Source organism: Prionailurus bengalensis, chromosome A1, assembly GCF_016509475.1.
Source record: "Prionailurus bengalensis isolate Pbe53 chromosome A1, Fcat_Pben_1.1_paternal_pri, whole genome shotgun sequence".
NCBI lineage: Eukaryota > Metazoa > Chordata > Mammalia > Carnivora > Felidae > Prionailurus > Prionailurus bengalensis.
Genome location: NC_057343.1, coordinates 20,224,629 through 20,252,168, shown reverse-complemented (window position 1 = coordinate 20,252,168; position 27,540 = coordinate 20,224,629). Strand labels below are relative to the sequence as shown.

The following is a 27,540-nucleotide window of genomic DNA, read 5'->3' as shown; positions in this document are numbered from 1 at the left end:
GTACCATGCTTAATAAAGGTGGTGAGAGTAAACATCTTTATCTTGTTCCTGACTTGGGAAAGTTCTCAGTTTTCCACCATTGAATATAATTTTAGCTGTGGGTCTTTCATATATGGCCTTTATTATGTTGAGGTTTGTTCTCTCTAAACCTACTTTGTTGATGGTTTTTATCATGAATGGATGTTGTGCTTTGTCAAATGCTTTTTTGTGTGTCTGTTGAAATGATCATATGGTTTTTACTTTTCTTTTATTCATGTGATGTATCACACATTGATTGATTTGCAAATACTGATCCACCCTTGCAACCTAGGAAGGTTGTGAATGATTGTTTTAATGTATTGTTGGATTCATTTTGCTGGTATTTTATTCAGTATTTTTGCATCTATGTTCATCAGAAGTATTGGCCTGTAGTTCTCCTTTTTTGTAGTGTCTTTATGTGGTTTTGTTATAAAGGTAATTCTGGCCTTTTAGAATGAATTTGGTAGTTTTCTTTCCTCTTCTGTTTTTTGGAATAGTTTGAACTCTTCTTTAAATATGTGGTGGAATTCACCTGTGAATCCATCTGGTCCTGGACTTTTGTTAGTTGGGAGTTTTTTGATTAATGATTCAATTTCATTGCTGTTAATCAGTTCAGATTTTCTCTTTCTTCCTGATTTTTTGGAAGGTTATATGTTTCTAGGAAGTCATCCATTTTTTTTCTAGGTTGTCCAGTATGCTGGCATATAGCTTCTCATAATATTCTCTTACAATCCTTTGTATTTCTGTGCTGTTGGTTGCCATGTGTCCTTTCTCATATCTGATTTTGTTTGAGCACTCTCATATGCATGTTCTCACACTCTCTTTCTGACGAGTCTGGCTAAAGGTTTATCAATTGTTTTTTATCTTTTCAAAGATAAAAGGTTTATCTTTTCAATTGATAAAAGGTTTATCAATTGTTTTTATCCTGGTTTCATTGGTCTGTTCTATTGTTTTTTTAGTTCTGTTTCACTTATTTCTTCTCTAGTTTTTATTATTTCCTTGTTTCTACTGGTTTGGGGTTTTGTTCTCTTTCTAGCTTCTTTAGGTATAAGTTTAGGTTGTTAATTTGAGATTTTTCTTGCTCCTTGAGGTAGGCCTGTATTGTATAAACTTCCCTTTTAGTAAAGCTTTTGTGCATCCCATACATTTTGGACCATTGTGTTTACATTCTCATTTGTTTCTATGTATTCTTTTTATTTCTTCTTTGAGTACTTAGTTGACCCATTCTTTATAGCATGTTATTTTTTTTTTAAGTTTATTTATTTTGAGAGAGAGAGAGTATACACGAGTGAGCAGGGAAGGGGCAGAGAGAGAGGGAGGGAGAGAGAGAATCCCAAGTAGGCTCTGTACTGTCAGCCTGATGTGGGGCTCCATCTCATGAACCGTGAGATCGATCATGAGCTGAGCTGAAATCAAGAGACGCGCAACTGACTGAGCCACCCAGGTGCCCCAGTAGCATGTTATTTAATCTCCATGCATTTGTGCTCTTTGCAGATTTTTTCTTGTGGCTGATTCTTAGTTTCATAGCATTGTGGTCAGAAGAGATGCATGGTATGACTTCAGTCTTTTTTAATTAGTTGAGACTTGTTTTGTGGCCTAATATGTAATCTATTCTGGACAGTGTTCCATGTGCACTTGAAAAGAACGTGTCTTCTGTTTCAGGATGGAATGTTTTGAATATATCTATTAAATCCATGTGGTCCAGGGGCGCCTGGGTGGCACAGTCGGTTAAGCGTCCGACTTCAGCCAGGTCACGATCTCACGGTCCGTGAGTTCAAGCCCCACGTCAGGCTCTGGGCTGATGGCTCAGAGCCTGGAGCCTGTTTCCGATTCTGTGTCTCCCTCTCTCTCTGACCCTCCCCCGTTCATGCTCTGTCTCTCTCTGTCCCAAAAATAAATAAACGTTGAAAAAAAAAAAAAAAAAAAGCCCCAGAAGGAGTTGGTTTCTTTGATCGTGCCCCATAGTTCAAATAGGATTTCTTCATTTTCTTTGAATTTCAAAAAAATGGGATTTTTGTTTAAGTTGTTGGTAATCATTTCAGCCAGCTACTTCTAAGATCTCTTCATTTGAACTATGACAAGGGATGTTTCTCTTCTGAAATTCCTTAATCAAATTCTTAACGTTCCTTTGTTAATACAAAACTCAGCTCGGTTTGCCTCTTTACAGCCAATAGTAAGGTAATACATAAAGCATTCAGGGAAAATTGTAGGACTTAGACCAAGCTTAACTATTGGGCATGATATGCTCCTCTAATGAATCATATTTTAGATACAGATTCTGTCATTAAATGTATCAGCCTCAGCTCCCAATCCTCAGATCTGTTTTTCTCAGATTTTCTCTATTGTTCCTCAAATGGATAGCTTTTTAATATATATCCAATAGCCTGGTAGGTTCCTAGCAGTTCCAGTGGTTTATAGTCCCTTTCTATGTAGTATCTTCTATGATACTTGCCACATAGTCCCAAGAGCTGCCACTGATATTAAACAAAGTTGGTCCCTGAGGCATTCCTTGACTTGAAAACTTTATTTTTATCATAGATGCTGCTGCCACTTTACCATAATCCCAGAGTTCTCATGATTTCTTTTCCTACAAAAACCATTTATGAATATTTGTGTGTGTGTATACATACATATACATATATATATATATGTATAAGCACTTTAAAAAATTCCCTTGATAATCACTTTTAGAATATCTGTATTTTTACCTCATGTGTATTTTTGTATTCATGCAGTAGGAATTTATTAAGTGACTGTTATGTGCAAATATGAACATTTATACCAATATTAGAAGTCATTCAACCCAGTTGCTAAAAGCCTTGCAGCACTGGGATTTTACAGTTAACCCAGTCCCTCTAACTACATATAAATATACATTTCTGCCGAATGGCTCTGTTTCAGCGATTTGCAAGGTCAGGCTTATGAAAGGACAAATAGTGGCTTTATTAGATACATGCTGCTTTCTCTGTCTTATGTGTGGCAGTCCTCAGGGTTCCAAGCTTTTTTTGTGTTAGGTTCTCCACCCTGTGACTTAGCATAGCTGGTAGATGGGTAGCAACAATTTCTTAAAACACAGCATAGTAAGTACCAGCCTTAAATGATGAATGATGATATTTACATCCGAATGTATACATCTGAAAAGAGAATTGAATCCAGAATACACACGAAGAACAAACACTTCACTAAAGAGGATATCCAAAAGGCCAATAAAAGATACTCCATATCATCAGTCATCTGGAAAATGCCAAACCCACCAGGATGGCAAAAATTTTAAAGAACAGTAACACCAAATGTTGGTGAGTATGTGAGGCAACTGAAACAAATTCTTAGAAGTATATATTGATACAGTCAGTTTGGACATTTGTTTTCCAGTACCTTCTAATGCTAAAAAAATAAGCTCACCTTTAGATATACACCCAAGAGAAGTGAGTGCACATTGTTCACAAAAGAGGGAAGGTGGCCATAGGAGGCTTCCCACCATCACCTTGAGTTTGGTTTCTGAAGATGGGCAAGTGTTCTCTAAGCAGACAAGCATGAAGTCATGGAGATATAAGCCTACCTGTGTGTTGGGGAACAATATCATTTCCAAACAGGTGCAAAACACAAAGATTACTCCTTCGGTCTTGTGTCTTTCTGGAACTGTACAGTGTTGCAGAGCTTGCTACTGGGTCTGTTCCGCCAAGGGACACGTTCAGATTTGTCCTTCTCCACATCACGCAGATTGGTGTGTGCAGTGAAATTAGGGAGGCTGTGTGACTGTTAGCAGGAAGCCAGGCAGTGTGGATGGTTACCACTTGGCTGCCATTTGGCCAATTCTGGAGAAAAAGTACTTTTCTTCTATTATAGAATGACACACAGGATAAAATGACCCTCTAGCAAAGATTTATATGGCCTAGAAAAATCTCTTCGACACTATTCAAATGTCCTATCTAGAAATGTCACTGATTTCACCAAATGCGCACAGGTTTTGTTTACCTTTACAGTGTGATTTTCCTCTGAACCGTCCTCATTTCTTTCCAATGACCACTCTAAAAAACAACACAGGGTTTCAGGTTGAGCTGGTGACATAGGAGGGTCCCAAATTCACCTCCTTCCCTAGACACACTAAGACTACAGCTGTGAGATTTGCTTTCTGAAGGAAACCCAAAAACCAGGTAAGCAGATCCCCCAGATCAGGCAAACAAGAAGCACACCCACATTAAAGTGGGTAAGAGCGGGAGTTCTGATCCAAGATGACAATGTAGGAAGACCTTGAACTCACCCTCCTCCATGGGCACACCAAATCTGTACCTGTTTATGGAGCAGTTCCCCCCCTGAGGGCTGAATGAACAGCTTCTGCATAACAGAAGACCGAGAAGTCACATATCAAGAGAGTTGGGGGCATGAAGGGAACCCCCCCCAACCCTTGACATTATGAACTGAAGTGGGAAGAGTTAGTACAAAGGGGCTGTGAGCTGATTCATCTGTCCTAGGGCACAGAAAAAAAAGGCTGCAGTTTAAAACAGCAACTACAATACAAAGGAACTAGCACTATAACCGGCCGCAAGGCAAGAGAGCTGCTGGAACTCTCCCTGGGTCTAAGGGGCAGGCTTCCCCACCCCTAAGCTTGGCAGTACGGGTGGGAGCAGGGTCCATGTGCCCGAGCCAGCCTAACTCAGTGACCTCCAGGCCCCTAGCCCACAGCACACCAGCTGTCCCCCTGAGGTGGCCTCAACACAGTGCTGCACACACCAGGACAGCCCTGCTCAGCACTTATTACATTTTCAGCTATTGCACGAAGGTGACACAGGCACAAGCAACCTGAAGTACTCCAGGCTCATACCACTTCAACTTCAGCTGGGTACCCCCAGTACAGAGTGCTCTGGAGCAGCTCATGCCTGCCTCAGCTCTTAGTTCTTAGTCCAGAACATCCCAGGACCCCCCAGCAGTACCATGCGTAAGTTCCAGGTCCCCTACCAGAGTGCCCTCTGCTGGAGAGCCCCAGGACACCCTGGCTTGCACCCACAGTCTACAAAGGGGATGACTATACCCAAGACCATTCCTTTGAGTTTAGAAGTAGCTACTCTACCTAACTCATGGATCCACAGAAAGTCAAGCAATATGAGGAGACAGAAGAATAGGTTTCAAATTAAAAAAACAAAAAATTTCAGAAAAAGACCCAAATTAAATGGAGATAGGCAACATGCCTCATAATGGATGTAAAGTAATGGTATATGAAGATACTAACTGGACTGGAGAGAAAAGTAGAAGGACCCAATGAGAACTTCAACTAAGAATCAGAGTTGAAAAATACAATAACTGAAATGACAAATATATTGGAGTGAGCAGATTACCAGATGCAGAAGAACGGATCAGTGATCTGGAAAACAAGGTAATAGAACAGCTAAAGGAGAAAATAATTTTGAAAAGTGAAGCAGGTTAAGGGATTTCTTGGACATCAGACAAAAACTTGAATTATAGGGGGGGGGTCCCAAAAGAATAAGAAAGAAAGGTATAGAAAATTTATTTGAAGAAATAATTTAAAACATCCCTAACCTAAGGAGATAAATAGACATCTAAGTTTAAGAAAGAGTTCCAAACAAGATAAACCCATGGAGTCCTACACCATAACACATAATAATTAAAATACCACAGGTTTAAAGGTCAAGAGAATTTTAAAAGTTGCAAGAAGCAAAAAGTTACATATAAAGGACACCCCATAAGGCTATTAACTGATTTTTCAGCAGAAATGGAATGTATCATGCTACTCCCTTCTGGAATGCAAAAAGCTGGGAGAGAAAAAAAATCTTACAACCAAAAATATTCTACCCGGCATGGTTATCGTTCATAAGTGAAGGAGAGATCACAAGTTTCCCAGATAAACAAAAGTTAAAGGACTACATCACCACTAAACCAGCCTTAAAAGTAATGATAAAGGGACATGTTGATGTGGAAAAGGCCATAATTAGAAGGAAATTATGAATAAAAAGATATAAAACTGACAGCATTTTTATATGTGGAGGGGGAGTAGAAAAGTTCTTTGGACACATTCTAAAACTTAAGTGACCATCCACTTGATATAGACATGATGCTATATATAAAGCTCATAGTAATGATAAACCAAAAACCTGTAACAGATCAAAGGACAGAGAAAGCCAAGCATAACACTACAGAAAGTCATCAATCACAAGGAAAGAGACCAAGAGAAAAAAATGAGTGGAGAAGAACTACAAAAACAACCAGAAACCAATTAACAAAATGGCAATAAGGACATACATGTCAATAACTCTGATATCTCTTCAGATCGCATAAATCCCCCTTTAAAAAAATTTTTTTAATGTGTATTTTTTTTAGTTTTATTTTTTTTCAATATATGAAATCTCTTGTCAAATTGGTTTCCATACAACACCCAGTGCTCATCCCAAAAGGTGCCCTCCTCAATACCCATCACCCACCCTCCCCTCCCTTCCACCCCCCATCAACCCTATGTGCATTTACTTTTTGAGAGAGAAAGAGACAAAGCATGAGTGGCGGAGGGTCGGAGAGAAAAGGAGTCACAGTCCAAAGCAGGCTCTGAGCTGTCAGCACAGGGCCTGCCGCAGGGCTCGAACTCTTGAACCACAAGATCATGACCTGACCCGCAGTCAGATGCTTAACCAACTGAGCCACCCAGGTGTCCCAATATTACTTTAAATGTAAATAATCTGAATGCTCCAATCAAAAAACATAGGGTGGCAGAACAGATTAAAAAAAAAAAAAACCCATCTTTATGCTGCCTACAAGAGACTTCAGATCTAAAGATGCCTAAAGACAAAGTGAAAGGATGGAAAAACATATTCCATGCAAAAACAAAACAAAACAAAGCATAGGGTAGCAGTGCTTTATCAGATGAAATAGACTTTCTCTTTTGTTACAGTCTTTATCTTTTTTTTTTTTTTTTTTAATTTTTTTTCAACGTTTATTTTTGGGACAGAGAGAGACAGAGCATGAACGGGGGAGGGGCAGAGAGAGAGGGAGACACAGAATCGGAAACAGGCTCCAGGCTCTGAGCCATCAGCCCAGAGCCTGACGCGGGGCTCGAACTCACAGACCGTGAGATCGTGACCTGGCTGAAGCCGGACGCTTAACCGACTGCGCCACCCAGGCGCCCCCAGTCTTTATCTTTTAAAGAAGGGCATTACATAAGTAAGAGGATATAACAATTGTAAATATGTACCTAATATTGGAGCATCTAAATACATAAAGCAGCTATTAACAGACATAAAGAGAAAAATTGACAGAAATACAAGAATAGTAGGGAATTTTACCACCCTACATGTATCAATGAATAGATCCTGCAGGCAGAAAATAGGGAAACAGTGTCTTTGAATGACTCATTAGACCAGATGGACTTAACAGATGTAAACAGAACACTGCACCTAAAAACAACAGAATAACATTCTTTTCAAGTACACATGGAATATTTTCCAGACTAGATCACATATAGGCCCAAAACAAGTTTTAATCGGCATCTTTTTTCTCCATAACAGTATGAAAAGTAGAAATCAATCACAAGAAAAAAAAAAAAAACTGGAAAAAAACCCCAGAAATATATGGAAGCTAAACAGCATGCTACTGAACAACCAATGAATGGGTCAATGAAGAAATCAAAGAGGAAATCGAAAAATACATGGAAACAAATGAATACACAATGGTCCAAAATCTTTGAGACACAACGATGACAGTTCTAAGAGAAAAATTTATAGTGAAACAGGCCCATCTCAAGAAATAAAAAAAAAATCCCAAATAAACTAACCTTACAAATAAAGGAACTAGAAAAAGAACAAAGCCCAAGGTTAAGTAGAAGGAAGGAAATAATAAAGACCAGAGCAGAAATAAATGAAATAGGGACTGGAAAAAGAAAAACAGAAAAGATCAATGGAACCAAGAGCTGGTTCCTTAAAATATAAACAAAATTGATAAGCCTTTGGCCAGACTCAAAAAAAGGCCCCAAATAAAATCAGAAACAGAAGTAAAAACCAACACCACAGAATGTGTGGTTCTAAGAGACCACCACAAAAAAAAAAAAAAAAATTATATGCCAACAAATAGGACAAACCAGGAGAAATAGGAAAAAATATAAAATCTGAACAGACCAATTACTAGTAACAAAATTGAGTTGGTAATCCAAACAGTCCCAACAAACAAAAGTCCAATACCAGATGGATTCACAGGTGAATCTACTAAACACTTAAAGAAGAGTCAATACCTATTCACTAGCTATTCCAAAAAAAAAAGAGGAAGGAAAGCTTCCAAACATGTTCTTCAGGGCCAGTATTGTCCTGATACCAAAACCAGACAGGGACACTATGAAAAAAATAAAGCTATAGGCCAGTATCCCTGATAAGCACAGATGTAAAAATCCTCAACAAAATGCTAGCACACTGCATTCAGTAGTACATTAGAAGGATCGAGCATTCACCTTAAGTGGGATTCATTCCAGGATGCATGCATGCTTTGATATTAGCATATCAATCAACACGATACCCACATTAACAAAACTAAGAATAAAAATCATATGATCATCTCAGATGCAGAAAAGACATCTGACAAAATTCAACATTCATTCATAATAAAACTCAACAAAGTGGGGAGTTTAGAGGAAACATACCTCAACATAATAAAAGCCGTATATGACAAGCTCACAGCTAACCTGCTACTCATGAAAACCTGAGAGCTTTTCCTCTGAGATCAGGAGCAAGACAAGGATGTCCAGTCTTGCCACTTTCATTTAAAATAGAACTAGGGGCGCCTGGGTGGCGCAGTCGGTTAAGCGTCCGACTTCAGCCAGGTCACGATCTCGCGGTCCGTGAGTTCGAGCCCCGCGTCGGGCTCTGGGCTGATGGCTCAGAGCCTGGAGCCTGTTTCCGATTCTGTCTCCCTCTCTCTCTGCCCCTCCCCCGTTCATGCTCTGTCTCTCTCTGTCACAAAAATAAATAAACGTTAAAAAATAAAAAATAAAAAATAAAAATAGAACTGAAAGTCCTAGCCACAGCAATAAGAAAAAGAAATAAAGGTTATCCAGATTGGTGAGGAAGAAGTTAAACTGTCACTACTTGCTTGCCGATGACATGATACTATATATGTGGAAAACCCTAAAGATTCCACCAAAGGAACTATTAGAAGTGATAAATGAATAAAGTGAGGTTGTAGGATACAAAATGAATACACAGAAACTGGTTGTATTTCTATACACTAATAACAAAGTAGCAGAAAAACTAAGAAAACAATTCTAACTTCATTAAAAAAGAATACATACGGGGGCACCTGGGTGGCTCAGTTGGTTAAGCGTCCAACTTCAGCTCAGGTCACGATCTCGCGGTCCATGAGTTCGAGCCCTGCGTCGGGCTCTGGGCTGGTGGCTCAGAGCCTGGAGCCTGCTTCAGATTCTGTGTCTCCCTCTCTCTCTGCCCCTCCCCCGTTCATGCTTTATCTCTCTCTGTCTCAAAAATAAATAAATGTTAAAAAAAAAATTAAAAAAAAAAAAAAAAGAATACATACGTACCAGTAAACTAATCCAAGGAGCTGAAAGACCTACACTCTGAAAACTACAAAACATTGGTGAAAGAAACTGAAGACAAACAAATGGAAAGCTATTCCATGCTCATGGATTAGAAAAATATTGTTAAAATGTCCATACTACCCAAAGCAGTCTGCAAATACAGTGCAACCCCGATCAAAATACCAATAGGATTTTTCACAGAACCAGAAAAAATGATCCCAATATTTGTATGGGATCACAAAGACCCTGAATGACCAAAGCAATCTTGGGAAGGAACAAAGCTGGAGGTATCACAATCCTTGACGTCAAGCTATACTACAAAGCTATAGTGATCAAAACAGGATGGTACTGGCACAAAAATGACAGATCAATGGAACAGAATAGAGAGCCCAGAAATAAGCCCACATTTATATGGTCAATTAATCTCAACAAGAGAGGCAAGAATATACAACAAAGACAGTCTCTTCAACAGATGGTGCTGGGAAAACTGGACAGCTACATGCAAAAGAATAAAACTAGACAGCTTTCTTACACCACTCACAAAAATAAACTCCAAATGGATTAAGAACTTAGATGTGAGACCTGAAACCATAAAGCTTCTCTGGAAGAAACATAGGCAGTAATCTACTAAACATGAGCCTTGGCAACATTTTTCTAGATATGTCTCCTAAAAGCAAAAATAAACTACTGGGACTACACCAAAAATTAAAAGCTTTTCCACAGCAAAGGAAACTGTCAACAAAATGAAAAGGCAACCTACTGAGTGAGAAACGATATTTTCAAATGATGTATCTGATAAGCAGTTAATATCCAAAATATACAAAGAACTTACACAACTCAACATCAGAAAAATAATCCGATTAAAAAATAGGCAGAGGATCAGAATAGACATTTCTCCAAAGAAAACATAAAGATGGCCAATGGACACATGAAAGGATGCTCAGCATCACTAATCATCAGGGAAATGCAAATCAAAACCACAATGAAATATCAACACCTATCAGAATAGCTAGTTTCAAAACGATAAGAAAGAACTGTTGGCAGGAATATGGAGAAAAGGGAACCTTGATGCACTGCTGTTGGGAATATAAATTGGTACAGCCACTGTGGAAAACAGTATGGAAGTGCCTCAAAAAACTAAAAGCCAATACCCTATGATCCAGTAATTCCACTACTAGGTATTTAGCCAAAGGAAACAAAAACACTAATTCAAAAAGATATATGCACCCCTATGTTTAGTGTAGCATTAGCCAAGATATGGAAGCAACCCAGTGTCCACTGATAGATGAATGGATAAAGAAGATACGTGTGTGTGTGTGTGTATACAGAAATGCATACATACACACAATGGAATATTAGCTATAAGAAAGGATAAGATTGCCATTTGTAACAACATGGATGGACCTAGAAGGTATTATGCTAAGTGAACTAAAATGAAAGAAAAAACAGAAACAGACCCATTAATACAGAGAACTGATGGTTCCCAGAGGGGAGGGGAGTGGGAGATACAGGCTTCCTGTTAGTGAATGAGTAGGTCCTGTGGATGAAAGGTGCAGTATAGGGAACACAGTCAATGTTACTGTCATAGTGTCTTATGGTGACAGTTGGTAGCTACAATTGAGGTGAACATAGTGTAACATACAGACTTGTTGAATCACTGTGTTGTGTACCTGTAAGTAACGTAATGTGGTATGCCAACTCTACTTCAATTAAAAAAAAAAAATTAGACTGAGACACAGTCTCACAATGAATCTCAGCCCTGGCAAGGTAACCCACCATCAAGAGGGATCTCACAACTCATAATCTCTCCCTGTGGAGTAAAGGCTTTGAACTCCTCTTGTGGTTCTACAGCTTCTAAGACCTGAACCTGGGAGATAAGTCCCCAAAACATCTAGCTTTGAAAACCATGGGCCTCGTGTCCGTGAGACCCACAAGGCTATAGTGATCTGGGAAATAGTTCTTTTTTATTTTTTTAAATTTTTTATTTAAAAAAATTAAGTTTACTTATTTTGAGAAAGGCAGAGACAGTGTGAGTAGGGGAGGGGCAGAGAGAGGTAGAATCCCAAGCAGGCTCTGCACTACCAATGCAGAGCCTGACTCGGGGCTTGAACTCACAAAACCATGAGATCATGACCTAAGCCAAAACCGAGAGTCAGATGCTTAACTGACCGAGCCCCAGGCACCCTGAGAAATAGTTCTTAAAGGGCTAGACAGTGCCCTGATTTTTGCAGCTGTCATCCAGGAGACACTCCTTGGCTGCTTGCTCTAGTGTCCAGGGGGGGTCTTCCTTTCATGGGTTCCACAGGATTTTAACAAACTGAAAAAGAGTTCTTAACCAGCTATACGTCAGGGCACAGCAAAGAAGCATCAGACTGAAATACTCTTTAAAAGAAGCTTATTAGCATATCTTTATAGCTATGGCCTGTGAGGCATGCTTTTATTTAAACACTTGTATAGGAGCTGACTACGGTCCTCTCCAGAGACCGGGAGGGCTGGTGGGCACCATCCTTGTGCTCTCCATCTTCACACTTTTCCTCTTCCTGGCCCAAGTTTGCCAGTGTCTCCACGAAAGGAGCTTTTATATTTTTTGGTGCCCTAGGTTTTGTGGCTGCCACCCTGAGAAAACATTCCTTGATAGCTTGGCTCTGGTGTCCGGCAGGGCTTGTGTTCCCAGATTCAGTGGGATGGTAGCAAACAAAGAAATGGTTCTTAACTGGCTGTCATCCCAGAGCTCAGTGCAGAGGGAGCAGACAATAATGCCTGTCACCCAGTCTTCTGCTGAAAGAGGTATATTTGCATACTTTCAAATGTGCTGCTTGAGGTTCTTGCTTTCCATCAGCCTGAATCTAGGTGCTGACTGAGATTCTCCCTCTGGGATACTCACAGGTCTTAGAGCGCCCTCAATTGTTTGGAGCAATTAGGAATAAAATGGGCTGCTTGGACAAACACAAAGTTTTTGAGATAAAGAGCTAGAGCAAGGATGAATAATAGTTTCATCTCGGACATGATCCCAGTCCTTCAGACTGGGAAGTGTGTTTCTCTAACACAACCAACACAGAAAATCAAAGAAAATGAACAAAAGAACATGTCCCAAACGAAATAACAAGATGAAATCTCAGAAAAAGACCTTAATGAAACAGAGATAAGTTATTTACCTGATGAAGATACTCACTGAGCTCAGGAGAAAATGAATGAACAAAGGGAGAAGTTCAACAAAAAGAAAATATAAGAAAGTACCACATAAGAAGTCATAGAGCTGAAGAACAATTATTGAACTGAAAAATGCACTGGACGGGTTCAACAACAGACTAGATGAAGCAGAAGAAAGGATCAGTAAACCTCTAGATAGGGCTTTGGAATTCCTCCTATTAGACCAGCAAACAGAAAAAAATAAGAACAAGAGTGAAGATAGCTTAAGGAACTTATGGGACACTATGAAGCTAACTAACATTCATATTATAAGGGTCCCCAGAGGGAGAAGTGAAAAAGGAGCAGAAAATCTGACAAAATAATGGATGAAAACATTCCTGATCTGGGGAAGGAAACAGACATCCATATCCAAGAAGTCCAGAGAGTTTCATAGAAGATGAACCCAAAGAGACCCATGTAAGACACATTATAATTAAAGTGTTAAAAGTTAAAGACAAGGAGAGAATCTTAAAAGCAGAAAAACAACTTCTTACATACAAGGGAACCCCTGTAAGACCATCACTGGATTTTTCAGCAGCAACTTTGCAGGCCAGAAGTGTGTGGAATGATACACTCAAAGTGCTGAGAGGAAAAGAAAAAACTGCCAACCAAGAATACTGGGTGAAGCTGTCCTTCAGTTGAAGAAGAGAAAGTTTTTCACACAATCAAAAGCTAGAGTTCATTACCACTAAAGCAGTCCTACAAGAAATGTTGAGGGGGCTACTTTTAGTTGAAACAAAAGGATGTTAATGAGTAACAGGAAAACGAAAAAGTATAAATCTCACTGCTAAAAGTAAATATACAGTAAAATTCAGAAAAATCTAATTTTGTAAAGGTGATGGGTTCATCATTTATGATGCTAGTATGGAGGTTAAAAGACAAAAGTTGTAGGAATAACTATAACTACAGTAATTTGTTATTGGATATACAGGATAAAATGATATAAATTATGGCATCAAAACAAAAATGTTGGGGTGGAGCATAAATATTTAGAGCTTTAGGATGTGTTCAAACTTAAGTTGTTTTACATTAAAATAAACTACAGTATATAAGTTGTTTTTTTGTAAGCCTCATGGTACCCCAAAGCAAAAGCCTGTAGTATATACACACAAGATAAAGAGAAAGGAATCTAAACACACCACTGCAGAAAATCATTAAGTCATAAAGGAAGAGATCAAGAAAAGAAAGGGATTATAAAACAGAAAACAGTTTTAACAAAATGGCAATAAGTACATACCTGGCCATAATGGCCTTAAATGTAAATGGGGGAACTTGGGTGATTCAGTTGGTTAAGTATCTGACTCTTGATTTCAGCTCAGGTCATGATCTCATGGTTCATGAGTTCAAGCCCTGCACTGGTCTCCATGCTGACAGTATGGAACCTGCTTGGGATTCTTTGTCTCCCTCTATCTCTGCCCCTCCCCTCCTTGCTCTCTGTCTCTATCAAAATAAATAAATAAGCAAATAAATAAGCAAGGGTGAATGGACTAAATTCTCCCCTCAAAGACAGAATGGCTGAATGGATTTTAAAAAACATATCTCTATACAAGATGTATCTATATACTACCTACAAGATGCTTCCGGACAGAAAGTAAAGGGATAAAGATTTTCCATACAAATAGAAATGGAAAGAAAGCAGGGGTAAGCTATACTTCTAGCAGACAAAATAGACTTTAAGAAAGACTGTAATAAGAGACAAAGGTTATTTTATAATGATTTTATAGTGTCTCATTTGTCAATGAGACAAATTAAAATGGAAATTCCACATGCTAAAATGTGCGACACAGCTAAAGCATTTCTGTGACAGAAGTTCATAGAGATAAATGCCTACATCAAGAGACCACAATGAGCTCGAATAAACAACCTAACTTTACACCTCAAGAAATTAGAAAAAGAAAAAAGAAAACCCAGATGTAGTAGAAAGGAGATAATAAAAAGATCAATGAACCTAAGAAAAGCTAAAACAGAATTGACAAACCATTAGTTCAACTCATCACAAAAAAAACCAAGGATATCCCTCAAAAAAAAATCAGAAATGAAAGAGATGTTAAACTGAGTACCACAGAAAAAAAAGATCATAGGAGACTACTATGAGAAATTATATGCCAGGGCACCTGGGTGGCTCAGCCAGTTAAGCATTGAACTTTGGCTCAGGTCATGACCTCGCAGTTCATAACTTTGAGCCCAGCATTGGGCTTTCTCTCTGCTGTCAGCACAGAGTCTGCTTCAGATCCTGTGTCTCCCTCTCTCTCCATCCCTCCCCTGCACACTCTATCAAAAATAAACATTTTTTTTAATTTTAAGAAAGAATGGATAAATTGTCAGAAACATAAAATCTACCAAGACTAAATCATGAAGAAATAGATAATCTGAACAAACCAATTACTAATAAGGAGACTGAATGAATAATCAAAAACTTCCCAATAGAAGTCCAGGACCAGATGTCTTCACCGGTGAATTCTACCAAACATTTAAAGAAGAAATAGCAATCCTTCTCAAACTCGTCCAAAAAATAGGAGAGAAGGGAACATTCCAAACTCATTTTACGAGGCCAGCATTGCCTTGATACCAAAACCAGACAAAGATGCCACAAGAAAATTACAAATCATTATCCCTCATCAACATACATGGAAAAATCCTCAACAAAATAATATTACCAGACTGAATTGAACAATACATTAAAAGGATTATACACCATGATCAAGGGGGGATTTATTCCAGGGATGCAAGGATAGTTCAAAATCTGCATATCAGTGTTACATACCACATTAACAAAATGAAGGATAAAAATTGTATGGTCATTACAATAGATGCAGAAAAAGCATTTGACAGAATTCCACATTTACAAAAAAAAACTGGGGTTGGGTATAGAAGAAACACACCTTAACATCATAAAGGTATATATATATAACAGTTAAGCCCACTGCTAACATCATACATAGTGGTAAAACGCTGAAAACTTTTCTTCTAAGGCCAGAAACAAAAGATTCCCACTCTCCCCGCATGTATTCAGTATAATACTGCAAGTCTTACATCAGTTAACGAAGACAGAGAAATAAAAGGCACCTAAATTGCAAAGAAAAAACTGTCACTATTGATGGATGATATACTGTAAATAGAAAACCCTTAAGCCTATACAAAAAAAAACAAAAACAAAAAAACAAAAAAAGCCCTGTTAAAACTAATGAATTCAGTAATACTGCAGGATACAATATCAATATATACACATTTGTGGCATTTCTATACACTAATGAACTATCAGAAAGAGAAATTAAGACAATACCATTTATAATTTCATCAAAAGAATAAAGCACAGAAAATGAATTTAACCAAGTTGAGAGTCCTATACATTGAAAACCAAAGACATTGATGAAATTGAAGAAGACACAGATTATGGAAAGGTATTTCATGCTCATGGTTTGGAAGGAAATGATCAGTATTGCCAAAAAAAAAAAAAAAAAAAAAACGTCCATACAGCCTAAAGCAATCTACGTATTCAGTGCAATCCTTATCAAAATCTCAATGGTATTTTTCGTACACCTAGAACAAATAATCCTCAAATGTGTATGGAACCACAGAGGATCCTGAATAGCCAAAGCAATCGTAAGAAAACAACAAATCTGGGGACTTCACACTTCCTGATTCCAAACTATATTACAAAGCTATAACAATAAAAACCGTATGGTATTGGCATGAAAACAGACACAAAGAGTCATGGCACAGAATAAGGAGCCCAGAAATAAACTCACACTTATGTGGTTGTTAATTTACAACAGTGGAGCCAAGAATATACAATGCATAAAGGACAGTTTCTTCAGCAACTGGGACTGGGAAAATTGGACAGACAGCCACATGCAGAAGAATGAAACTGGACCACTGTTTTATACCACACACACACACAAACTCGAAATGGATTAAATGCTTGAACTTAAGAACTGAAATAAGATCCCTAGAAGAAAACAGGTGATAAGCTGCTTGACATTGGTCTTGGTGATGATTTTTTGGATTTGACACCAAAAGGAAAGGCAGCAGAAGCAAAAATAAACAGTGAGGCTGCATGCTAGAAGGCCTCTGCACAGCAGAGTAAAAGCAACCGTCAACAAAATGAAAAGGCAACCTACTGAGTGGAAGAAAATATGTGCAAATACATATCTGGTAAGGGGTTGATATCCAGATAAAGAATTCACGTGACTCAGTAGCAAATAAACAAAAAATCTTATTAAAAAATGGGTCAGAGATGCTGAATGGAGATTTTTCTATAGGGGGCTTTCAGATGGCCAGCAGGTACATAATACGGTGCTCAACGTCGCTAATCATCAGGGACATGCAAATCTAAACCACAAACGCTATCTACCACCTCACCCCAATCAGAACGGCTATTGCCAAACAGACAAGAAACAACGTGTTCTCAAGGATGAGGAGTAAAGGCTGCGGAATGTAAATTGTTGCAGCCGCTGTGGAAAACATCATGGAGATTCCTCAAAAACTAAAAATAGAACTACCATGTGATCCAGCAGTTCCACTCGTAAGCGCTCATCCAAAGAAAATGAAAACAGTAACGCAAAAAGATATTTGCACGCACCCTCCCACGTACACTGCAGCATTATTTAAAATAGCCAAGGTACGAAAGCCACCTATGTGCCCACCAGCAGATGAACGCGTAAAGAAAAATATTTTTTTTTTAGCCATAGAAAAAGAAGGAAATTCCACCACTTATGACAACATAGGGTCTGTCTATGCTAAGGCAGTATGCTAAGCAAGATAAGTCAGAGAAAGAGAGGTACCATATAATCTTACTTATATGTGGATTAAAAAAAAATCATAGATACAAGGAACTGACTGGTGATTGTCAGAATTGGGAGATGGGGAGTGAAGCTGTTCAAAAGATGTAAACGTTTGTAAAATTATCAAATAAGCCCTGGGGATGTAACACAGCTTGATGACTGTAGTTAACAATACTGGGCTGTATACTCAAAGTTGCTAAGAGAGCAAATTAAAAGTTCTCATTACAGGAAAAAAAAGTCTGCGGTGATGGATTAACTAGGCTTATTTCACAATATACATAAACATCGAAAAATTATGTTGTACACCTGGAACTGATGTTATATATCAACTATATTTCAATATGAATTGTTTTGGTAAAATAATTTTATTCAAAAATTTTTAAAGAATTTCACAAACAACATAGGCTTTGCCTGTGGGTATCCCTCTTAGTGGTTATATGGAAACTTCCCAAAGGACAGTGAAAGGAGAAGGAAGATGGGTTTTTCTTTAGAACAAAAATCTGATTTCTCATGTGAACCCATTGCCCAATTTCCTTGAATTGCCCCTAATTTTTTTTTTTTATTAGTCCCTGGGTTAAAAGCTCTATTGCTGACTCATTACATAGCAGACAAAGCCACAGTCGTTGTGTTTGTGCCAAGGACACAACAAGAAATGACCTTTCTCAGAAAGAGGAAGTGTGAGGATGAACGTGAACTCCGGTGTGACACTGCCCAGGGTCACTGGGTCAGGGGCAGAATCCCCTTCCCTGGGGAATCTACCCATGTGCCAGGGAATGAACCTACTGACACCCAGATCATTGAAAGAGATGCTTCGGCTCAGACTCCTTTACCTCCCTAACTGCAAACTGTCTATGCTCAAAGTTGCATGAGAAGCTTCTGGGTTGATTACTGCAATTTCAAGTTTTTGATGATTTCAGAGACATAATCAGATCTCCTGGCTAGCTGCCTTAAGCAGATTCATTTATCTAATGCCATTCTGTTCCATAAATAGCAAAGGGGGGAACCACTGGCTTCCAGTGAGTCAGCTAGCCTGCACTGCTTCAAAGAGAAAGGAAGGTGACCCCAAGGTACATTGCTGCTGTCACAGAAGGAGAGAGAGGCTTCCAAGGAAGGAGGGCACATAGGGTATTGTTTCAACTCTGGAAAGATCACCTGGGGAGGGGTTTCCTGAAACATCTCCAACCATTCATTCTCAGCCTCTAGTGTTCCTGGTCAAGTTAGACGAGCAGACGAGAGAGGCCGGAAACAGCTACCGCAGCCAGGAGGACACAAGAAAGCAGCTCCGTGTTTGGTCTACGCGACTTGTCTTTCAGACAGACAAGACCCTGCTTCTTCTGTACAGAGCTGGGGAATACCACCAGGGAATACCTGATGTGCTGCAAACACATCCCACGTGTGCTCAGCCCGAGAGCTGGGGTGTGGAGGCTCGCAGCCACCCTTCTGCAGCTCCCTGCCCCCAGACCCTGTCATTACCACCAGCCAACACCAGTCCAGTTGGAGCCCCACCTGCCCAGCTGGCACTTCCACGGCGCACCTGGGCCCCCCTCTGGTGACAAACACCAGGTGCCTCCTCCTCTCTTCAAAGCAGCATAATTTAGGGTTTATCTGAATTCCTGCCTTCATAAGGGAGTAAAAATAAGAGAGCACAGGTAGGTTTGTTAAACAAGCACAGCGATGACAATGCCTGCCATCAAATGTTCCTCCTCTGCCAGTTGTTCCTGGTTTTAAGTCAAAGTTAACACCACTCTGTCCCTGAGAGCGGAAAGATTGAGATGTCTCCTAGCACTTTCTTTCTTGGGAACCTTGGCTTTTGGCTTCTCAGGAAGTAATATTCAGAGGCTCCCTTTTTCAAGCAGATTGAGAATGCAAACATGCTCCCCAAGAGCGTGCTCCTCGAATAAGGCTCCACAGATGGAAGTCATAGGGTAATGTGTAAGAAAATTTCCAAATAAGAAAATACACTGGGGCACCCCAGGGAATTGGTCCTGATAGACATTTTAATGAATAAACATTGCCTCTCCCCTCCCAAAGCTTCCTCCATCCCCGAGGACTTCCTTCTGTAAAGAGCTTCATGATTTATCTTCTCTTGTTTGGCCAAACTCCAGCAAGTAAGAAGATCAGTTTGCCTCCCCGACAGCCACCTCGCTGTGATACCTCTTGGGCACAGCTGTGCCTTCAGAGGCTGCTCCTGTCCCCATCCCAAAGGTAGGACTCTTCATGCTTACCCTTCCAGAGTCAGAAGGGCTGGGTGGGAGTCCGGGAGATGCCGGAGCACGGAGCAGCAAGCCCTACTGAGTGGATCATACCTCCAGCAGGAACCAGCTCGGCTCCAAGTCTTCTTGCCATGTTCAGCAAGGTCCCTCGTGCACATAAAAGCTGGGGCTGCTGCAAACTGAAGTGTCATGGTGAGGACGGCCTTGTGGAGCGCTATCTTTAGAAGACTGACACCGAACCCACTTACAACCTGCACTAAAAGCACTCTGCGTCACGTTCTTCAAGCGTCAATAATTTCAGACCGTCAGAAATCTCAATTGCCGCTTTCACCTTTAGCTCCTTAAGCCACCCTTGGCAGAATGATTTGGGAATTTCAGGATGCTCTCCAGAGCCTGGAGGGCAGGACTAGAAGCGGCAGGACAAGGGTACACATCCACGCTACAGAATGTAGAGACTGAGAATTAAGGAGAGGATCAGGAAGGGTGGACAGCAAAGCCATACAGAATCCTGAATATCTGAACTGATGTTTAAGAAACTCATGCGAGCAACTGAAAATACAGCTTACTTGAAATGAATCTTCAAAAGTGAAAGACTACAGCAGTATCTTCCAAATGCTCTTTCTGCCACCAGTCTTGCCCCCCCATCCAGTCCTTTCTCCTTTACCCTGCTGCCACAGATTTGGCCATGCCACCATCTTGCTTTCAAGCCTTTGGGTTTTGAAATGCATGTGCCTTATACATGCACATGATTTGGGGTCCACCACGACAAGACTCCTCTCGCCTCTCAGAGCTCACCTCTTGGCTTTGGTTCCTGCCTCCAGCCTCTGATCAGGCTGCTTCTGTGCCTGAGTGTGCTTCCATGCTTCACCTGTTGCCCTCCAGGTGGCAAACACTTCTTCCACTTCTAAGATTTCATCCAAGTGTGACTTACCAAGGCAAGCTTTCTCTACCTTTCCCCATGCTGCCTCACCCCTATTCAACCTCTCCCTCCTTTGTGCCTTAACATGGCTTGTATATTGCCATTCACTTTATCATCAGAGCTCACTTTATTATACTTGAACATTGTATTGTTAATTGTTTGCTAAGACCATGTCTTACGCAAAATTATCTGGCCTGGCCCTCCAGACATTTCTCACACCAAAGAGCACATAGAAAATGATAATAATAATATTTATATAGTGCAACAGGCTGCTGGTGAAAGAGATCCAGATCTCAGCTCGCCTTTGATAACCCATTCAAAGCGTAAACACACCAGTGAGGAAGCCCTGCGTAAAAGACCCTCGTTGATGTTGATTGAAAGAATGAGTCAATGAGTCTGTTTATAAGATTAAGAGATATCAGGGCCCCTGGGTGACTCACCATTAAGCATCTAACTCTTGATTTGGGCTCAGGTCACGATCTCATGGCCGTGGTATCAAGCCCCCCATCAGCGCAGATCCTGTTTGGGATTCTTTCTCTCCCTCTGTGGCCCTCCCCCACATGCACATGCTCTCTCTCAAAATAAATTTTAAAACTTTAAAAAAAGATTGCAATATCTGCAATTAGGCAAAGATCTTAGAAATCGATGAAAGGAATGGTCATATATTCATATATTGGTTGGTCAAAAAAACTCCAACAATTAAGACTTCAACATAAAGAGAAGTATGTAGATTTCTTACTCAGTCAAGGTCTCCTTGACCACTATGGCACTAGACTCCATTTGCAACTTATCTTTTCATGCACCTGCACTGTAATCAAGGCAAACTACTCAGTGCCCCCTGCAAGTTCCTTGCTTACCTGCCAACAGTCAGCCTCTGTTTGAGTTGGCCTCTCTCCAGAACAGCCTCCTCTCCACTCATGCCATCCACCAGGAGAACAGCTGCCCATCTCAAAGGCTCACCTTGAGGGCCACCTCCCCTGAAGACTCCTCTGCTCCTACCGGGCAGGCATGGTCTCGCCCTCATAGCCCTATTCGTCATCACAGTCTCGTTCTTGTCTGACCAATTTCTTTTTTGTCTCCTATCCTTTCAATGAAATGTAGGTTTCATGTGGTCAAAGACTGAGTCTCATCACAGTCCTTCCTCCTTTGCCTGTAACAGATGCACGATAAATGTATATTACATTCAACTGTATTTCCCAAGTGGCTGTGGGAAGACACAGTTCTCATTTAATAGGGAGGTAAGGGTGCTTGTTGTGTAGGGAAGGGCCGGTGTCTCATAGCCTGCTGGGTGCCAGGAAATATCTCTGATAGTAAACCATCCTCCTAATCCTTATCTCAAGGATTCATAAATCAGATGATGCTGTACTTAATAGAGCCAGACCTGCTATTCCCAAAACCATTATTTCATGGAAACTTTGCATAGTAAGGTTGGCCCGTAAGCTTGGGCACTGAGCTAGGCCAGGCGGAGAATCTCAGAGAAGCAGACCCAAGTGGGAATGTGCAGCGGAAAGAGGAGTCCCCAGTTCTGTGCAACGGAAGCAGGTTCCTGGTGCGCCACAGGGAGGGTGGGGGAATAGCACAACAGGGTGAGGTGTTAAAGGCAGAGAGACGGCTTATCCAAGGTCTGTGGGGCATCCAAGGTGTCAGGCAGTAGTCAGCAGCCCCCCTTCCTGTCCAGGTCCTGGAAGGCAAGGTCTGTAGAGGATCGGTGGCCCCAGACGGCAAGTAAATAAATGCTAATTTCCTGATAGCCCCTCACTTGTCACAGATATACTGCCCTGAGCCACGGGCCACCCCTAGGATATGTCCTGGCAATCACACATGTACTGGAATCACGTCCCGTGTTTTCTGAGCCGAGATGCTCTGTGCTACCCCACCCTGATCGCCCTCATCTTCCCATGAGTTACATGCAAATAGTGGTGCTCTGGTTGGAGAGAAACACACCCTCCCAGCATCCTGTTTGCACTTACTGGTAATTCTTATCTCCCTCCTCCGTGCGCAGCCCAACCCTCCTTCTTGTGGCTAATCCGCTGAGAGAGCAGTTACTCCCTGCCAGGCGAGGGCCTGCATCTCCTCCCAGGTTTAGAGAGGGCTCCTCAGGCTGAGAAGTGTGAGCCACACTCTCCTGAGCTCTGCCGCCTCTGTCTTCGCGTTAGAGTTCGGAGAAGGAAATTCCTGGTCTTGTTTGATGGCCTTGACCCTGCTGGAATTTTCCAGTGACCAGGAAGTGTGTCTCGTGACAGTCCCGCCCACCGCTAACCTGATGCGCCCTCTTCCCCCTACAGGCGCAAAGGGTGCACAGGAAGTTTCCGAAACCCGGCAGAACTCAGCCCGCGTCAGAGCAGAGACCTCATCCCGCGCCTCCGCCGAGCACCGCGGCCCCGGCCCCGAGCAGCACACCTGGGGGCAGCCAGCAGCCCCTGCCGGAAGGGTCACACCTGGGGCCCGGCCCCACGGGCCTGCCTCCTGGGCCCCAACGAGCCAGCGGCCCTCCCAGCCTCCCCTGGTCTTTCCAGAGAAGCAAGTCCTTGTTTTGTTTGCCCACGGGAGACCCCTCCCCGGGCTCCTCGGCCCTACCACAGTGGTTCTCAAACACAGGTGACGCGGGGCACAGGGCATCGGAGTGGAGGCATGGCTGCCTCCTCTCCATCGATGACTTGGAGGGGGCCCAGGAGACGGACGTGGACACGGGCCTCCGCCTGTCCTCCTCGGACCTCTCTGTGGTCTCTGCGTATTCCGCACCCAGTAGGTTCTGCGGCACCGGGGAAGCAGCCCTCCCCTCTGCAAGATGCGGCGGCCACTGGTCCAAGCCCAGGGGTTCCAGAGACGGACCACTGCCCGCTGGGGGCGGGGTGACCACAGACACCTCCTGGGCTTCCCTCCCTTTCTTCACCAAAGGGCCCGCCAGCTCCTCCGCGACAGCTGCTCCTGCTCCCACTGGTTCCGGCCCCTCCTCGCTCACAGAGTCCGCGCCGGAGCCTCCCTGTGCTGCTCCCAGCGCCGAGCAGACCGGCGGGGATGCCCCACCGCCCCCAGCGTTGCCCGGACCTGTGGACAATGCCATGGAGGAATTCTACATCTGAACACCCTCTGCCCTTGTTTTTCAGACACACTGGCTCGGGTCCTGCTGGCCCCGCTGGGGCCCGAACCCCACCCGAGTTCTCAGCCCCGCTCCCCGGTCTGTCTGGGATCCGGCTCATCACGCGTTGGCCGCACGGCCCATGCTTACCTGAGAGGGGGCAGGTTTCTAGACACTCGGTGGAAAAATACCAGCGTTTTTATGCAAATAAATTCTCCAGCTTCTGTTGTAAAAATTTTTTGAATCCTCCGTTCCCTTTGAGATACGGTCTAGTGCACTTAATACAATTTAAATGCTTCCTATAATTATTTGAAATGAAAAGAAAACCTAGTCAGCCGGAGCTGATTTGGCAATTTTTCATGCTGTGAAGGAAAAACAATTAAAGCCAAAACGTTGAATGTGGGAAAGATACTAAGTGACCTGTAGGAGAGATTAGTGCACAATAACGTAACGTACAGCTTACTGGATTCTGCGTATGTATTTGCATTACCAGGGACCAGTGGCCCTGAGAATTTCCAGGGAGTGCTTAATAGTGAAAAACCTCAGCTTGATAAAACAGTAAACATGTATCAGACTAGGGTAGCGTCTCACTTGGATGCCGTGCGACATCGGGAAATCTGGATTTATGCGAAGGTAGCTAATATATTTTAGAAGGATTTATCCTGAGTGACAGACTCTGTGATTTGAGTTCCCAAAACCAGACTGGCATCCACCTTTCAGCGACACCTTCACCGTAACAAGGAGAGTCTGCGGAGGACCACTCCACTACCCGGATTTATTTGGATCACTGAAGAATTGCTCATTGGAGTAGGTAGTGTTAAGATTCTTCAACTTTAAAACCCACAGTCCAAGGGCTACGTATATACGTCTCTATATAAATGACAGGAGCCACATTTTAGACCACTTTCTCCAATAAACGTGCATTGTCACACACCCTGATCTTTTCGTCCTTAAATAATTTGTAACATTTTTTAAGCGGCATTGCAATTGCACAGATTAATAAATGCCCCCGTCTTCTCCAAATGGGAAGCTTTATAGGAAATGCCGCCCTGGATGAACACTGTTTCATTGCTAGCCTCCCATGAGTACATAGAAGCCTTAACTGAAGCAGGAGCTCTAGCCCAACCTTAGCCTTTTCTGCCTGTTGTCTGCCTCTGTCAAGCTTGAATGGTAGTTCAGTGTCACCTTTCTCACTCCAGTGAGGGTATGTTTACAGTTCCAAACTCAGCAGTGCCAAGTGCTTTCACCTTTGGGAAAGAAGGGCATGGATTTATTTGCCTTGCTCATTTCCTCATCTGGTGCTCCTCGCCTACATGACTCGTAGCCCAGCTCTCACCTCTCTGAAAGTGCCCAGACCAGTCCAGACACCGCCTCGGAATCCTCGTCGACACTGTCCTCCAAGCTGCCGTTAAGCCTTTGCCTTCCCTGTAACGAGAAGCTCAGATCCTGTCCCAAACATCCTGGATATTCCCGGCCTCCCAAATCATAATATGCTCCATTTTAAGTAAATAAAAACACGATCTCTTATAATTCTGGGCCAGGAGAGAGCAAACTTTTTTCTAGAAAGGGCTAGGTAATGAACATGTTAGGTTTTGCCAGCCATTGGGTTTCTGTTGCAACTACTCAACTCTGTCATCACAGTGCGAAAGCAGCCATGGAAGATGTGCACGTGAATGGGCGTGGCTGAGTTCCAGTAAAGCTTTCTTCACAAGAACCGGCCTAAGCCTCGTGCTGGACTGAGGATGATTTACGATCTCGGGCACAGTCCACAGTAAAGCTTCTCAGTCTGCAGCCCTCTGCTGCTGTGGGGTCCTCACGTCATGCCAGTGACTACAGAACCACAGGGCTCAGAGCAGTGAGGGACTTCTTTCTGCTGAGATGGTTCCTAGAAAGCCACTAGCTGTGTACCTCCCCTCCGGAAATGTGACTCACGGCAGCTGAGGATGAAAAACAACATGTTAACGTTAGGGAAGAGAAAACTCCGAGGTGTCGATGCAGCCTCTGAGGAACAGGAGGCAAGCTCATGCGTAGCAAAGGTCCATGAGACATAAACAAGTGGACCAACTGCCAAGTTTGGCTCCTCCTGGCTTCCCCCCTACCAGTACCCTTATTATACTTGCATGCACCCCCAGGATTGCTTCGGAGCCCAACCCTGATGCTGTCTGGTCCGATCCCTTCTTTGTGACCCACCCTCAGCACAGTCCAGTCTACCCAGTTCAGCGACCCCAAAGGATGTCAGTGATGCCATTTAAAAGCAGGAAATGCAAGATGCCCCTGTAACACAAGGGGAGCACTGAGGGAAGCCCACCACACACATTCATGCATCCCCCCCTCCCTTCCCTCCCAGGCTGTGGTCAGAAGTGGCCGTACACCCTGTGCAGAAGAATGTCACAGAGAGATGTTGACAAAGCCCCAGCTTCAACTTCTGGCTGTGCACCAGCATTTTCCTCATCCAGGAAGTCTCCTGACACCCACTGGGGGAGCCGCATTACTTTTGTTGTGATAGATGCTGACATACTGTAAGTGCTCAATAAATTTGTTCACTTGAAACACACGAGGCAGTCTCAAATTATTTCCCTCCTGGATTAGGCTCTGTGGTGTAGGAAATCTAGATTTTAGCCCTAGTTTTTTGTCATTTAATGGAACCCAATCTCTTGTTGATCTTCTATCTCCCCCCAGTGTTGCACAGGGGGTGGGGCATGGTGCCACATGTCCTGGTCTAGGACAACCCATCTCTTGTCTCTTTTCCAAAAAGACTCCCCAAATTACTGCTTATGGTCCCACCGTGGTCTACTCTAAATACCACCCAGTATGGGCTAGAAAGATCAAATGCTTCTTAGGTAGTTCCCAACTGACCTGCCAGCCCCTACAGAAATCATCTTGGGTCACCCATGGGGGGTGGGTTGGTGAGCTACCAAAGATAATTTTGTGATCGGAGGGCTGACGTGTGTACAAGATGGAATATAGTCCTGGGTGTTCTTTGAGCCCTGTGACCCAAGAACGGGGGAACGGTCACATGGAAGTCAGTGGGACCGTGCTGTAAAGTACGTTCCAAGTAAGACCAAATGTTTACTTTTATTGGGAAAACCATGTAAATCAGGAGAAATACAGGAGTCTTTCTTTCCCCCTGCTGGAGTCTGTGTAGATGAATGAATTCTCCAATTCATCAGGTAAGAAACACCTAAGTAGATTCAGAATTCCTGGAAGAGATTCTTAAGGACAAATAAAAGTAATCGTGAAGAGCTCCTCCCTCCCAAACCCCCAGAATGCTATCAACGAGCCATTGTGGTCAATGATCTCAAATCTGAATTTCAGGAGAGCAGTGGAGAGAGCTGAATAGTCCTCTTTCCCCCTCCCTGCCCACCGCATCTCTCCGTGTTTCTGGTCTCAACACAAATGCCTCTTATGATTTATAGGGTTCTGTTTCTCTTTAATTCCTTGGAAATACAATTGATCAGATACAGTAGAGGCTTGAGAAAAATAACATGAGAAATTGACTTTACATATAAAAATGGATTCAGGAGGGGTCAGGAACCTGAATTTAAAGATTTTTATATAATTAAACTCTTCCAACTTTTACTGAAGGCTGTTTTCTAATCCTGGGCATAGAAGTCTAGATACAAAATGTCTTTAAATCACATAATTTGAGTGAATAACGGAAGAAATATCAATGGTAATGTTGGCACACTTTGGTCTTTTTTAAATAATTTTTCTAGAGATGTGATAACTATTGTCCAATTATGTGCCCAAAATTAGGATCAACATATCCATTTCAGACAGGAGTCTCCAGAGTGATTTGGTGAGACTGAAAAGGCCCC

The 27,540-nt window shown here is 42.2% G+C and overlaps 1 protein-coding gene across 2 annotated transcripts in view; it reads left to right on the top strand.

Annotated features, from left to right (window-relative positions):
- Positions 1-26,276, top strand: part of FAM124A (family with sequence similarity 124 member A) — a 91,992-nt gene extending 65,716 nt beyond the window's left edge. For both annotated transcript variants that reach the window (XM_043578204.1, XM_043578214.1), the window contains one exon: positions 22,929-26,276. In XM_043578204.1, coding sequence (XP_043434139.1) covers positions 22,929-23,726 — 798 coding nt within the window. In that variant the 3' untranslated portion in view covers positions 23,727-26,276. The remainder of the gene's footprint in view (positions 1-22,928) is intronic.
- Positions 26,277-27,540: the final 1,264 nt, after the last annotated feature.